At 41.6% G+C, this 15369-nt stretch overlaps 1 protein-coding gene across 2 annotated transcripts in view; it reads left to right on the top strand.

Annotated features, from left to right (window-relative positions):
- The first annotated feature begins 1104 nt into the window (after positions 1 to 1104).
- Positions 1105 to 15369, top strand: part of STAG1 (stromal antigen 1) — a 138254-nt gene continuing 123989 nt past the window's right edge. Inside the window, exons 1-2 of one of the 2 annotated variants that reach the window (XM_051625905.1) lie at positions 1105 to 1344; positions 7614 to 7716. In XM_051625905.1, coding sequence (XP_051481865.1) covers positions 1316 to 1344; positions 7614 to 7716 — 132 coding nt within the window. In that variant the 5' untranslated portion in view covers positions 1105 to 1315. The remainder of the gene's footprint in view (positions 1345 to 7613; positions 7717 to 15369) is intronic. The other variant, XM_051625904.1, reaches the window with a different exon arrangement.

The following is a 15369-nucleotide window of genomic DNA, read 5'->3' on the forward strand; positions in this document are numbered from 1 at the left end:
GGGGAGACCTCATCAGTCTCTGCAACCACCTGAAAGGTCATTGTAGAGGTTGGTGCTGGTCTCTCCTCACAGGTGATCAGTGACAGAACAAGAGGGAAGGGCTTCAAGCTGCACCAGGGCAGGGTCAGACTGGACATGAGGAAGGATTTTTTCCCAGGAAGAGTGGTCAGACCCTGGCACAGGCTGCCCAGGGAGCTGGTAGAGTCACCATCCCTGGGTGTGTTGGAGGGTGGTTTGGATGTGGTGTTGGTGGATGTGGTTTAGGGGAGAAGTTTGTAGAGCAGGGATGACAGTTGGGCTGGGTGATCCCACGGGGCTTTTCCAACCTGAACAGTTCTATGATTTTCTGAAAGAACGGGGTGGCAGTTTTATGTTTTATTACATCAAAGATTAGTGCATATGTCACTTTGTGCCATTATTTACTGGTAAAGTCATGTCTGTTGTCATTAATCAGCTTCTTCATTAGTCTCTTGGATAGTGAGAATTTACTACTGGCTGTAGTGGTACCACCGGTGCAGTCTGGTTTATTGTTTAAACTTAGAACTTTGGTTCATCAGGTTGAAAATGCTTTCTATGGCATTTAGAGAGTTGCACAATTACTGAGGACTGTTCTGTAAAATTCAGTCCCTAGAAGCTGTGAGCCATTTTATCTGATTATGTGTAGTTCCATTAAAGTGAATGTTAACAGGAATGTTGTTTCATACCAGTTTTGTTGTGCCTAAATCAAAACTGGTATGGTTTTTAGATCTTTTGACTTGGTTTGAAACCAGAAAAGACTGTTTCTCCTGAAACTAAACTTCTGTCTTACAAGTTTAGTCTATTGTGTGACCAGAAAATAGGTTCCTTAAATTTGCATCATCACATTCTCTGATTACTTATGCTTATATATTTATCTTGTTTGTTTAAATTTTCTCAGAGTTCTGCTTGTGTTTTTACCTTAGAGTTACTGTAAAGAAATATGAAGGATGATGCAAAATGACTCATAATTAAACAGACAAACAAACAAAAAGTTGCCTAAAAAGAATTGTAAAAAGTCAAATCAAGAGTATGGGTAAGCTGTCCTGGGGACATCCATTCTAAATTCATGTGATTTAATAGTGATGATACTTCCAAATTGACTTTTTTTTTTTCCTGTTTACAATGTGGTTTTATCGAATTTTAAACTATTTTGGAATCACAACTAACATTTTTTTTCCCTCTTTATTGCAGACCAGACTTCAACGTTCTTTTCATGAAAGAGGTTTCCAAGTAGCTGTCTTACAATAGCTTTGAGAAGAAGTTCTATGTAGCTCTTACTTTCAAGAGTGCTGCAAAAATGATTACTTCAGATTTGCCAGTACTACAGTGAGTATATGTTTCTCTATGTATTTGAAATCTTCAGTGGTAGAAAGGTAGAAGCAAACAGGGAGGTTATTGCAAGGATAAAACACAAGCCTGAGGGAAGTGCAGGTTAGTGTGACTGTTCCAGGCCTTGTGTTGTCCTATACTGAAAAACTGTAAAGAATTAAACACTTAAATCTAAAAGATGTTTGTTTGTATGTTTGGAGACTTTGCAGTGAAAACCAAAACAAGATTTTTGCTACTTCTGTGCATTTGAGTGTTGAAAGATTTCAGAAATGTGAGTGGGTTTTGGTCATGATTTGCCATTTTGGTGTATTCTAGCTGTGTACCTTGTCTTACAAGGAGCAAAACACTTTTGGCCTCTGCAGCTGAAGACAGCAAGTGGTGTTGGCATGTTTGGATCTCATTGGGAAACATGAGTGGCTTATACAAATGGGAACATCGCTGTATGTGAATAAAGTGAGGAATTGAGAGGAAGTCTATGAGAGAAGCTAGAGAGTAAATCATTTTTAGAAGCAAACAAAATGGAGCTCTGATTAATATTGGGTTGACCTTGGCTGGCTGTCAGACACCAACACAAGCAGATCTGTCACTCCTCCTCCACAGGACAGGAGAGGAATAAGGTGAAAATGCCCGTGGGGCAAGATAAAGACAGGGAAATCACTTACTAACTAGACCCATCAGCAAAACACACTTGAGGGAAATTAATGTCTTGCCAATTGAGTGAGATTTGGATGGTGGTGAGAAACAGACAAAAACTAGAGTGTTCCCTCTCCTGCTGCCCTTTTCCCTGGTTCAGCTCATCCCTGTGCTCCTGTCCACAGCCCTGATCCCAGCCAGGGGCTGCAAGTGGGGAGGCTGTGCTGGGGAGCAGCCCCTGATCCCCTCAGGGGCTGTGGGGAGGCTGTGCTGGGGGGAAACCCATCCCCTCCTCCTCGGCTCCTTGCAGCCGCACTGCAGCCCCCACAGCCTGGCACCCTGACAGAGGACATTCAGTAACTACCCAATGTTAATTTTTTTGCTGGGAACAATAGAAAAAAAAAGAATTATGGCAGGGTGTAAAAGAGCCTCAGTTTATCAAGACTGAGTGATGCTCCAAAACTAGGATTTCAAGTGCCTTTGTTTAAGAAACCGAGTGTTTGGACAATTGTGAAGTAATTTGTATGACCTTAATAATAACATGCTCTGCATTGCAATTTTTTTCTTATATTTTTAAAAACTCTTTCAAAGACAGTTTATCCCTGCTGTGGGTGAGCAGGTGGCTGGGGTGTGGTTGATCCTGGTGGGCAGCACTGAGCTGGGATCATCAGCCCTGGGGGGTCTGGGTGGCTTTGAGGGTAGTTGTAGAAAAAAATATTCTCGATTTGTATTTTCTTGGATGTACCACATCCAAGAAGTGAGAATGTGCTTGTGAAATGTGCTGGGGACAAAAAGCTGTCACAGCAACATGGGAGAAGAGTATTTCTGTTCTTGGTTAGATGGCCTTGAGAAGTGAATGTCATATTGTAGAGTTTAAAGTTAAAAAGTGTGTAGTAATAGATTGGGTAGTTGCCCACCAGCTGAAAAACCTGAAGGTCCTTAAAGATGTTTACATACTGTTTAAGCAGAAGAAGATTTTTAGCTACCAAATATTGCATGACATTAAAAAATGAAAGGAAACATGTATGTTATTTTTTCCAGCAGAGCTGGGAAACAATTCAATCCATTGTGTTGGTGAGATGTCATCATCAGTAATACATATTTAGTGTTGATTGCTTGTAAACAAGATGAGAAATCTTTAAAATAAAAATAAAAAAATCAGCAGGATTTGCATGTAAAGGTTTTGAGACTCTCCTGAGGTCTCAGAACATACAGTCTAGTGTGGATAAGGTATCAGAGAACATAATAACTGCTAATTCAGTAGGTAGGAGTTTGATCAGAAAGGAGTCTGGCTAAAGGTGAGAGAGAGCCTAGAGCAATCTTTGATCAGGTAGTATTGGCTTCTCACATTTATATTTGAGAAACCAGAATCTGGTTCCACACAGGGAAATCACAGTTTTTCTTTCAGCTCTATAATAAGCAGCTTTGAAGGATTATTATGATCTACCTCTCCTATGTCTTATTTCTACTTTTCATAGCTTTTTCTAATCTTTTTGGCTACCCCCTTTAAACAAAGGATCATAAAGTCAATTTGATATATTAATGTACTTTGCTTGGGACCATATCAAATATTCCCTCCCAAAATCTCTGTTGAGAGAACATGAAAGGAGAAATCTTTAATCTTTCTGAATTCATAGAAGAGGCTTCAGAATGCAGTGAAAACAGGATTTAACTTATTAGTGTTTCAGATGTAGGGAAAAAAACCCTCTGATGTATTTGACCTGAGTGACTGACTGTTACAAGTCTTTTCTCAACGGGCTGACTCATATTTGCTGCAAGGCGTGTTCCTCTTTAGATTTCGAAGATCAACCACAAGAGCTGATTCATCCATGATTCATGAGCCTGCGCATTTAGCCATTTTTCTTCATGAATGCTTTGCTTCACAAGGCTGAGTCTGGTGGTAGCAATTACTGACTTTGTCTCTGCCAGAACCTTGAGCCACCTCAGCAACACGGATAAAAGCTTATAGAAGTATTTTTATTTGCAACAACTGACACACAAACAGTTTTTTTTTTTTATGTGGTGTGTTTTTAAGGAGGGGGTGGTATAAGCTCTATATCAAGGGCCTTTATGTAATAGTAGAAGGAAGGTAAATTTGATTTATTTTGCAGAGATGTGAAATTGACTGTCTCTGGAAATATGTTCAGAAGCGTGAAGTGGTAAAGGGCTGCCCAGCAATCTGATAGTTCTTATCATACAGTTAGGTTCAGTGGCCAGTTGTTACAACTTTGGAATAATATCTGGAGTTTTTAGGAGTGATCCTGGAGTTACTCCTGGCTTTCTAGGATGCTTTAGCCACCACAGAACCCAGAAAGAAATGCAGACTAAATTTGAGCCCCTAAAAGGAGTTATCGCTTGTCTGCTTTACTGAGCCCACCCCAACGTTGTAGGTCTGTCACACTCTCTTCTGTGCTAAATTCTCTCTGTCATGTCAGAAGTGCCTTTGAGAGAAAAGGTGTAGCCTTAGTCGCTGCCACCTCTCCTCTTCTCAGCTGAGGCACGTCTCCTTCAGCCCAGATTATTTTTCCTCCCAATAGCTTCAGGAAAGATAAATAGTCACCCATCAGGTGACTATTCACAGACACGTAAAGTAGCGATAGGGTAATTCCAGTCTATTAAGATGTGGATGACTGCCACCAGATAAATTGCTTCCTAGCAGTTCTGCAAGATGTGTAGGGAATGAGGGAGATGAATGCTGGCCAGATGCTCTTCTCAGCGAGCATTAGAAACCTGACAGAACTGCAGACAGTTGAGAGATGCTTTACTCCTCCTCTGAGTAAGAAAAGAGGGATGTGTATGTGTGCCCAGAGCAGCTCTAAGGCCTCGGCAGAAGCAACAGGCACTACCTCCCAACCCAACGGGACTCGTGGCTGTAGTTGAAGGGCCTTTATTTGCAGGAGTTGCATGATTCAGGCAATTCCCTGCTCCTTGAGATGATGTTTATTTTCATGTTAAACCAGCCGAGGACTGTAGGTTGTCATTGCTCCTGTCTCCGGACTCCAAATAATGTGAGGATTGAAGGAAATTTACTTTTAGGTGTTTTCCCCTTCCTCCTTTCATACCTACATTATTTGCTGGAAGGAAATCTCTCTGCCTCACATGTTGTTAGGGTGAGATTCATCTTGTTTAAAATTAAGCGTTTTTGTTTGAACTACTTGCCTAGACGAATGGAGAGAAAAGAAAGTTTATAAAACGTGAACTGTCTGACCAATTTTGGACACTGACTTTAGCACGAGGCATGGTGCACACTGTGTTTTCTGCATTGTGTCCATCTCAAATTTACATGAAACGCATCTCACCCTTGGTACTGATTTATGGAGCCTTTCCCAAAAGGCCCCCAGCGAACTAGAGAAGTTTTACCAGAAAAATATTAAAGAAGTATGGTTATCAGGTGTAAGACAACAGGCTGTTGTAAGACAAGGAAGAAAAGGTGGTTAATAATTAAACTGTTCCTTCCGTGTGGAGTGTTCTGAAACAATAGAAATTTCCAGAAGGAGATACACACAACTCAGTAGATTTTGCTAGACCCAGACAATTCTGTGGACTAGATGCAACATTAGTGCAGTTTAATTTATTTCTGTAGTTCTAGTGTTTCAAGGGAAGTGTTTGAGCTGTTTGGCCTGCAGGACTGCTGCTGAATTTGGTTTTAATAGAGAAAAATCTTTGTCCTGATGATACCTGGGGTGTGGTTTTGTCAGCTAGCAAAGCTACAGTGTTTCCCCAGGAGCTCAGGGTATTGCTTAGACCACATCATGCCTAAAATTTTTCCAGTAAGGATCTGTGTAGATGAGAAAGGAGGTTATTTTTTCTGCAGAGAGCAAGAGAGAATGGCTTTAATTTCTCAACAGCAGGAGATACTTTTATGGGATTCCTCACATCTTTATTTAAAAGCTGTTTAAAAATTGTGATTATTGTGAGGCAATAGGCATTTTTGTCAGATTGAGTTGCAGTGTGATGGGTGGTCCCAGTAAAGGCTGGATACATCCATCTACACAGATATTGTTTTCAGCTGGATCCACTGCCCTGATTTTCACTAGTGTGGCCTTATTTTACCAAATAATTTTGAGCTCTGTGGGAATTTTTTTGTTTGGTTTTAGGCTTTTTACAGGGTTTTTTTTTTCCAATTCATAGCTTGATACAGAGATGTCAGTTAATGTTACCTTCAGAAAAGAAAATTCATGTATGTCCTACTGCATTCTAGTTTTTGTAAAGGATTCTGTGGACCCTTTGATGTTTTGTGCTTGCAAATTTGAAAAGGTTGGAAAATTATGTATTAATATTAGAAATTCATCATAGTTTTGCAGAACTATTTGGGCTAGAGAAGACCCAGGACAATACAGAACATTTTTCATTCTGATACTATCATGTTTGTATCTTTCTACATTACTAAAGATCTTTCTTGGTGGTACAGCAAATTTGTGAAGTATTCCTGACTTATGAAACCAAATTACAAAATAAAACCCCAGACAATGTGGAAGATCTGTGTAGATCTTGGCTCGCTGAGGTATCTCAGTTTCTGTAAACCCAGATCATTAATGCTGCCTTTTAAGTCTGAGGCTGTGTAAAAGAATGGAATAGGTCTGATTTCCACCGTTTCCTTGCACAATTTTTACAGCAATTTTACTCCTTTATCTCCAAAGAAATGGCACTAGGTTTAAAGAAATCTCTGATTAAAGCTGGACTTGACCCATCTCTGAGTCAGCTAGGACATTATTGCAGTTACTTTTTAATTTACAGAGATCTCATGCACTGGTGGTCTTGAAAACTAAAAATGAAGCACATTGGTAACAGGTGTGGATTTGGTAGTGAGCTCTTCTTGGGCAAGATCTAATGCCTCAGAAGATGGATTACAAGCTGAGTTTCTTCAAGCAGCCAGGTCTGTTTTGAAGGCAGAGCAGTACCTGCAGACCTGGCCTGTGGGAGCAGGGGAGAAATTGGGGTAATGTTTTCTCCCTGCTTAATGTGGTCTGAAGCCTAAAATGGGAATGCCTGAAAAATGCTACCGTGGGCTTCTCTTCTACTAGTTGTTGAGCAATGTCAAGGTTTTTGTCCAAGTGGAAATCTTTTTCTAACTGCAAGAATCCTGAATGTCTTCAGATCAAAGTGAGTTTTCTGGTTGGTGCCTCAAGGTCAGTGCAAATCCCCTCTTTATTAACAGTGCCATTGTCTTGTGGGACTAACACCTTGGCTTAACCCCAGTGGGAGCTTGTGTAACTGTCCTAAGGAGGCGATGGCTGCACTGGTCTCCAGTTTGGCTTTCTCGGGGCCTTGAATGCAGCTTGGAAGTGGTTACTAAGAGTAAAACTGATAGTAGTGAATGTATTGTGGGATGGATATGTTGAGAATGTGCTGTATAATATAGCCAGGTTTTGAAGAGGAACATGGTTTGAAAAGAAGCTGTTAATTTAAATTAACTTCCAGTCTATAAAATGACGTTCCAGGCCATAAAAAGGTAAGGCATTTTGCCAGGGCTAACAGTGCTGAGTTCCTTAGTTTGCAGAATAAATGTGACAAGCCTTTTAATGTTGACTTTTTTTTTTTTCTGGTTTAGGACTAAATATTTAATCAGTTAGTTATAGATTACATGTTGATTTCAAATCATTTTAATTTATCTAGTGTTTTTCCCCCTCTAGGGATTCTACAAATGAAACTACTGCACATTCAGATGCTGGCAGTGAGCTTGAAGAAGGAGAAGTCAAAGGAAAAAGAAAAAGGGGCCGTCCTGGCAGGCCTCCAGTATGTGTCATTTAGTTTTGTTTTGTTATGCATCTATTTAAAACTGACTGCAAACGGTTTTTCATCTAATCATCTTGTGGTCACATAAATAGGCTTTTAATGAGTGCTATGTCAAACTTGGTGAAGGCTTGTAGGATGAAATATTTATCAGACTGATATACAAACCATGTTTGGGTGTTTAAAAAGGGACATAAAAATGAGCTCATAATAGCTTTTTTCCCCTCACTTTCTATCCACATGAACATTACAGTTTTGTTGTTTTATTACAGTATTCTTCCAGAGACAAGAGCAACCTCAGTAAGCACAACAGCTTTCTGTTTTGAAAGTTGTAATGGATTAAGTGACAAATGACATTTGAGCCATCCTTTGAGAAACTGACAGTCTCTTCATGTGAATGGAAGAGTTGCAACATAGTGTTAACTAAACACCTCACAAGATCCACTAACATATCTTAAAAAAATCATGTGATTGACATAACTGTGTCCTACATCCAGACTGGGAGCTTCAGCCTGTTCCTGGCACAGCAGGTGCTGCTGGCTGAGGTTTGCTGTTCTGTAGTAGCCTTGGCCCATTGCAGGCCCATGAATGGACACATACAGAGACAATTCTCTATAACATACAGTAGTTATGGAGGCTTTTTTATCAATATCCAGTCTCTTGGAACATACAGAAAAAGTTCTACTTGTCATGGTGTCCTTCATTTTAGTTCTTCAGGGTCATCAGATTCTATCACTTGAAGTACACACTGTGCAAAAAGATTTTTGGTGGGAAGTTCTGCATGTTTGTTATTAATGGTTTTGATTCTCCTCGGTCTTTGTCTACGAGTACCCTTCTGTATCAGTGTGCCAGATACATAACACAAGTGGATTGAGATTATTATTTTTTTTACCCTCAGATCTTCTCCCCTAAATCTTAACTTAAGCATGGGCTAGTCAGTCTGTAAGAAGGGACAGAACTATGTGTTCCTCTCAAGCATCTTGGCCAAGCTGGAGCAACCTCCTCATTAGTACTGGTTTTCAGTTTGCACCCCAGTTTCTGGACTTACTTTGGGAGCCAACATTTTAAATCCTGGGCTTTCCTAGGCATGTTGTTTTCCTTTTTCAAAGATTTTGAACAGTGTGTGCTGTGATGGCATTATATTCTTCATCAGATGGACTGATTTGCTCACAACCATGAAGCTTCTTTACAGGAAGCTTTAATAAAGCATATAAAGAGAACAGGTCATCTGTTTATATAACTTGTAGACAAAGGCCAAAATCAGAAGTTATCTTCAGAATATCTCACTAGTAAGTTTGAGTTTTTGCACATCTAAAAGAGAGGATGATTGCTAACCCAGAAGGTGGTCAGAATATAGGAATTTAAGTTAGAGCAACATTAGAGGTATTCTGTACCTACCACACACTCACTGGAAGGGAAGGTAGATATTTAAAAAGGTGGATCTCACCCCTCTGTTTGAGCTTGTTAGTAGCTCCTGTGGGAGTATGCTCTGAAGCACTCTGCTGGTCCTGCTCTCCAGTTCCTACTGGAGCCAGTCACTCATTATGCTTAGAACAACTCCAGGCTCATTAAGTGTACATGACTGTAGAGTGATGAATGTGCAGAAGGAATGGCCATTGCTTCATACATAAAGTGGGGGGCTGTGAGCTCACTGGTGCTGCTGAGGAGCAAGACCCTAGGCTTATCAGAGGTCATGCCATGCAAGTGTTATCTTAATGCTCCAAATCTGGTCTTAAAACTCTGGAGAAGACAATGGAGAATAGAACAAATGTTGCATCCTTTATAAAACTGGGCTTTGACAAAATTTGGAAAACTTCTCACGATTCTAGTTTCCCTTTCCTTCTTGACCTGTGTCCCAGAATCTCAAGAAGAGTATTGGGACTGCAAGAGGTTCAGAGAAGAGAAACAGTGATAGTCAGTCATGGAATCTGGCTGGGAGGGACCTTAGGAGGTCTCATTGCAACCTCCTCCTCAGGAGCAGGATCAGATGCTTTGGGATGAGACCACATTGCTCAGGGCTTGTCCAGTCTGGAAAACCACCAAGGCTGGAGCCTGCACAGCCTCTCTTGGCAACCTGTGTCCTTTTATTTAATGAAAATTTTCTGTGTTCTGGGCAATCAGAACCTCTCTTGCTTCAGTTCATGACTAGTGTCAATTGTCCTCCCACTAGACCACTGCAAAAAGCCTCCCAGGGGACGTGTTCCCAGCCCCCCAGCTGTGTTGGCAGCCCTCAGCTGGACCTGTTGTAGTTGCTCAGCACCTCCCTGGCATTGAGAGGGCCAAAACTGCAGGAGCCATTACCCACTGTGCTCTGAGCCCCACTCAACCACTTGTCCACCCATCCACCTGTCCAGATCACAGCTTCTTGGAGACAAGAATACTGTGGGAGACTGAAAACCTTGCTGGCATCTATTGCTCTCCCCTCATCCACAGATTACGTCATTTTGTTACATTTTGGGGTGACTTGACAAAATGTGTATGTTTGGATCCACAATCAAATCCTGCCACAGCAACAGAAAGGTATAAATAAAGTTCTTCTACAAAACAATGACCAAAAAGAAAAAACCCATTCAATGTCTCCTTGAGGAGAAATGCAAATATCTTTAGAAGTCTCTTCTAGCAATTAAATTCATAACATCATTTGATATTAAAAGTCATGGGCCAAGTAACCAAGGTGTTGGCTTTGCAAACATTGTCTTTCATTTCCCTTCCTTCTCCACACTGCTCACCTGACCATGTTGTTAACCCACCTAGTGTACACAGATGAATTATCTGGCTCTTACAGGAAGTGCAGCTCTGACATTTCTCCCCCATTCTTCCACCTGCTAACTTTATTTTTATACCACCTACCTTTACTCTCAGATGTAAAACAGATTAAAATATGTAGTTAAATTCAGAGCTGTTTGGCTTAACTGATACTTAGCTGTCACTGAACAGTTTCCCACATTAGCTTTGATGTTTTTCATTTCTGTTATAGACATCAAGGCTTTGCTGCCCAAAGGCTTTTGCTGTTTTTTGTTGTTCATTTGGTTTTGGTTTTTTTTGTTTGTTTGTTTGTTTGTTTGTTTGATTGATTGATTTTCCTAACTAAAATATGGTCTAATAAGATTTGATTCCTGCAACTGCTGGTTTGCTTATGTCCTTAGGCCATCACGGCCATAGTGACACATCTGCCATAAACATATTGTCCTCTTTTGAAGGAGTGTTTACCCTTCTGTGCTGTTCTGTCCAACTGCGTGATTCCGTTGCAGAGCTGCACACAATGTGCTCCATCAAATCTGTGTATGGCTTTGTTTGAAATAGGTTCCTGCTGCAGTGTTACAGAACGGACTTGACCTTCTGTCAGAAAGTTAAACTACTACTAGAGGATTTTCCAAACTTTTGCAAAGAGAGACATTCCTCTTTGCAAATTCTAGACTCTTGTAAGGAGATGGTCCTTGTTACAAAATTTACCATTTGGAGCAAGTACCTCTTCAGTTCATAGTGAAGCTTCCTGTTTTGAGGAGCCTTCACTTCCTGAAAACTCAGCCTTCCAAGTTGCCACTCCACTCCTGTGAGAGACTTTTCTATTGAGTACTTGACGGAGTAACTAGACAGTCAGCTTGCAGAGCGATTAAGTGCATTTGTCCTTCAGAAGAACCCTCAGGATCTAGTTTGATTGTTCTGAATTCACTGACCCTTGCAGTGGATTTAGCAGGAGTTCCACCATGTCCTGCTTGAGCACAGACAGTGGCTGGGGCTGGCCTCTCCCTTGGCCTCCCCCTTGCCTGTGTCCTCTTCTAAACTGAGTAAACCGGATGCCTGTGAAGTGATTGGCCAAGAGGTGGATCTGTCCAGTCAGTGTATTTTGGTGCATGTATTGATGTGATACTGTACATGAGCATACCAGACCATCTGAGTGGATAGTCAGTTAATTGTGTGGGATTATTAAAGGAGGGACCTAGAGCAGTTCTCTGGTTGAAGTTGCTGAGCAACATTGGCCAAAAAAGCTTTTTCTGCCTGTTGTGTTATTAAAATACCTGGGGATGGACATGCTCTTCTGGTCTAGGTAGGGGATTTGAAAGCCCAAGGGCCTATCATACAATGCAGCTTTCACATCAATGATCTTGGGCTCCTGTCAGTGATTTATCCTTTTTTGTCTCTTTCCTTGAGTCAACGAGCTCTCTGCAGCATTGTTGGCATGCTTTCTTTTAACCTGCCTGGCCTTACCTTCCCAGGAGCTCAGAGCAGCTTGGCTTAAACCTCAGCAGTTAGAGGCTGAGGGATTGAGACACCCCTGGCTATAGTTGAGCTTTGAAGTAGGAGCAGACAGATTAGCCTCTGACACAGAAGGACAAGATGATACATCAGTCTCACTGTTCCAGAGGTGGCAGTCCTGAGCTCTTTGCTGGGGTCTCCCTTATCCCGTGCTCAGTGCCACAGTGTGACTTTCTCCAGCTCTTCAGATTCTTCTGTTAAGACAAGGTGGAAAAAGGCACTTCTGGACCTCTTGTCCCCAGTGCAGACTGACCAGTTTTGTTTTAGGTCCTTTTGTGTGTTTTGGTATGGAGGAGGCAGACCACAAAACCTCATTTCTGCATTCCTGTGTGAAGTGTTAGCTTTGTAGCAGACTCTTATTTAGTCTTTTAGCATGGATGTTAGACCCTGCAGGGGAATGAGTTTTCCTTCTAGTTCCAAATCATAATCCTGATTTAACAGTAGGAAGAAATCCTCCTGGAAGAACTTCTGTTCGTAGTAGTTGAGGTTTGTTGTTGGTGACAGCCATCAGTGTCCTGTTTCATCTTGCTTGCCTGATGTTTTAGGTCTGTCCCTTGAAACTGAAGTGCCTAGATCTGTCTGTGGTTCTGTGAAAATGCGGTGCACATCCAGCCAGCATGTGGGGACCTCTCTATCCCACCACCTGTAGTTTCCTGGAGGAGAGATCATGATGCTGTTACAAGTTTTCCTTTTAAGCTTTTGATTCTTCATTTTCCAGTGGAAGTAGCCTTTTGGTTTTGGTTTGGGGTTTTTTTGGTAACAGTTGCATCAGCTGGAAAAATCTGAATGATTCAAGCATTTATAGCAGGTTCTCTTGATTCTTTGAGATGGCTTTAGAACTTTTTAAACCACCCTCCTCCTCTCCCCAGCACTGCCTCTGATTTTATTTTTTGTTGTTCTGAATGACACGTGCTCTGTACACGCTGCCTTTTTTTGCAGGATGAAGCTTTTTCACAGGGAGCACCTTGTTCGTTTCCATGATGAAAAAAGTGCAAAGGACTGACTTGGGATCCAAGAGCTGCTCCCTAGATAACCCTGAGGAGGGTACAGGGCACAGTGACCTCCTTCACTCAGGGCTCGTTCAGAAGAGCTCAGATGTCACTTCTTAATACAAGGTTATGATGCAGAGGCCTCTCAAGAGGGTGATGCCTTTGAGAGGCAGGTTCTTCAGTCTTACTCAAGTGTAATATTTAAAAGCTTCTTCTAGCTATCCTGAGAAATGAGATATTGCTTTGAATTACTTACAGAATGAATGCACACAGCATCATTTAAGTGCAGAAGGTGAGGTGGAGTTACTGACCTGTAACGCTTTTACTGTCGTTATTTCTTCATTAAGTACATCAGATCAACTTGGGGCCTGTTAATGGAAAATGTCAGGCCACTTTCATGGTTGTTTTTCCTTTTTGGGGTAGTGTGTGAATTAACTTTCACTGTATTACTTGATTTTACAAATGTGTGTTACTTTTTTTTTAACAATTACGTTAAAGACACGAAACACAGTAGCTGATGTATAAACCCTCAGTTTTAGTTGTTGTCTGTTGAACCTAGTACACAGTTCTAAGAAATTATTAGTAGCTTCTGTTTTCATTTAGCAGTTCAGTCCATTTTGACACCACCACTGGCCTGACTGTCTCTCCTGGGCCTCAGAGGGAAATCACAGGCTCACAGCTCCAAGCAGCACCTTCCTTAGTGTGTGATTTAAAAGCCTCATGCTCTCTTACCTCCTTGTGCTTCTTTATCCCTGCCTCTGGTGGTCCTAATTCACCTCCATGTCAGCTCTGCCATTACAGCAGATGCCTGGATTATGGAAATAGTTACAAGGATTTATGAGTACATTTAGATACAATATTACTAACTAGCTTGCCTTTTCCATTACTTTTCTGAGATCTCTCTTGTGAATGGAAGAAAAGTCAGTTTTGAGTCTAGGAAACAATCATTTCTTGTCTAGCTCAGGATTCTGACAGACTGACACTTAAGAAGGAGCAAACCAAACCCATGCAGGACTGCCAAATGAAAGAGGCAGAAGCAGCCAGTTTCTGTCTGAAAGGCTGTAAAGGGGCAGGCAGTAACTACAGTTGTTGATCCTCTTGGAAAGCAGGGGTTCTGTATGTCCTGTGTCTTGATGACCATGTGGTGGATCCTCACAAGGGTAGTCTTGCTACAAATTCACTCTGTTTGATCTTATGAACCATCACCCGTCAGTGATAATCTGACAGGTTTACTGGAGCCACACTCATCCTTGGGCTGTTTCTGTGTGAAAGCTCTTTGTGGCATTAGAGTATGGTCTTATTTGTGTTGAGCTGAAGGACCACCCTTTCCTGTGGGTGCAGGTGTCTCTTTAGGGTTTGCAGGTCTATCTCTAGCATCCTCAAAAAATAATTCTTAGATTTGTAGCATGACTTCTCAACTCCACTTCCAAGAGCACCCTACCTCCGCAGATACACCATGGATCTTCTCTGTCAAGGAGTCCTCTCATCTTCCTATGGGTGTGCCAGTCCAGGTTTTTCTTCACTTGCTTCAGTGGTGTTGGATGTCTCCATCCTGGGATAGGGTTACCTGTTCAAATTTGCACTCAGAGGTAGACTTGTCTCAGTTCTGTGAAGACCTGCAAGTGTTCTTTCTGTCAATTCAAGGGCAGTATATACAAGTAATGTGTGACAGCAGCTTTGTAATATAGTATGTTAATGTTAAGATGATGCAAGCTCCTGATGCCTGTGCTTTGTGGTTGCAAAACTTTATCATTTGAGTTAAGGCAGCTTCTTGGAGGCTGGAGGACCTAGCTATGACTTGCTTTCATATTTGCACTCCAGAGTGGGATTGAGCTTGGACTTCCCTGTCAGATGCGTACTAGGTGGAGGTGCTCTGAAATGGAAGTCTGGTGGACACCCTCCCTCTGGTGCCTCTCTACCTTCTGGATAATGTTAATCCCTATCTAACTCAAAGTTCTGGTTGTGGGTTTTTCTTCAGTTTCTCAATGTAGGATCTTCTGTCTGCTTGTTTTGTCTCTTGAGACAGGGTTCAGTACAGATCCTGCATCTGGATTGAGCTACCCCAGCTTGGGTGCAGAATTGGCTGTTAAGGGCAAGACTTGGTGAGAGAGATTCTCATTGTCAAAAGAAAATCTATAGCAGAGAGATACTCTGTACTGAATCTGGTGTTAATTTGGGTCCAGGATATTGATACATCTATATGGGCTTGAAGAATCTGCCTTTGTGCAGTAATTCTGTCAAAAGTTCATCTGTTAGTTGTTTCTGTACCTCTTCTGAGAGCCTGCTGGTGTTCTCACCCTTCTAATTCCAGCTGTGATTCTTAGTCCAAGCAGCCCTTTCACCAGGATACCTGACAGCAGTGGAGTTCAGCGTGAGCATGTACATGTCTTGGGATCGTTCCTTTTGAGCA

This window comes from Apus apus, chromosome 8, assembly GCF_020740795.1.
Source record: "Apus apus isolate bApuApu2 chromosome 8, bApuApu2.pri.cur, whole genome shotgun sequence".
In the NCBI taxonomy this organism is placed as follows: domain Eukaryota; kingdom Metazoa; phylum Chordata; class Aves; order Apodiformes; family Apodidae; genus Apus; species Apus apus.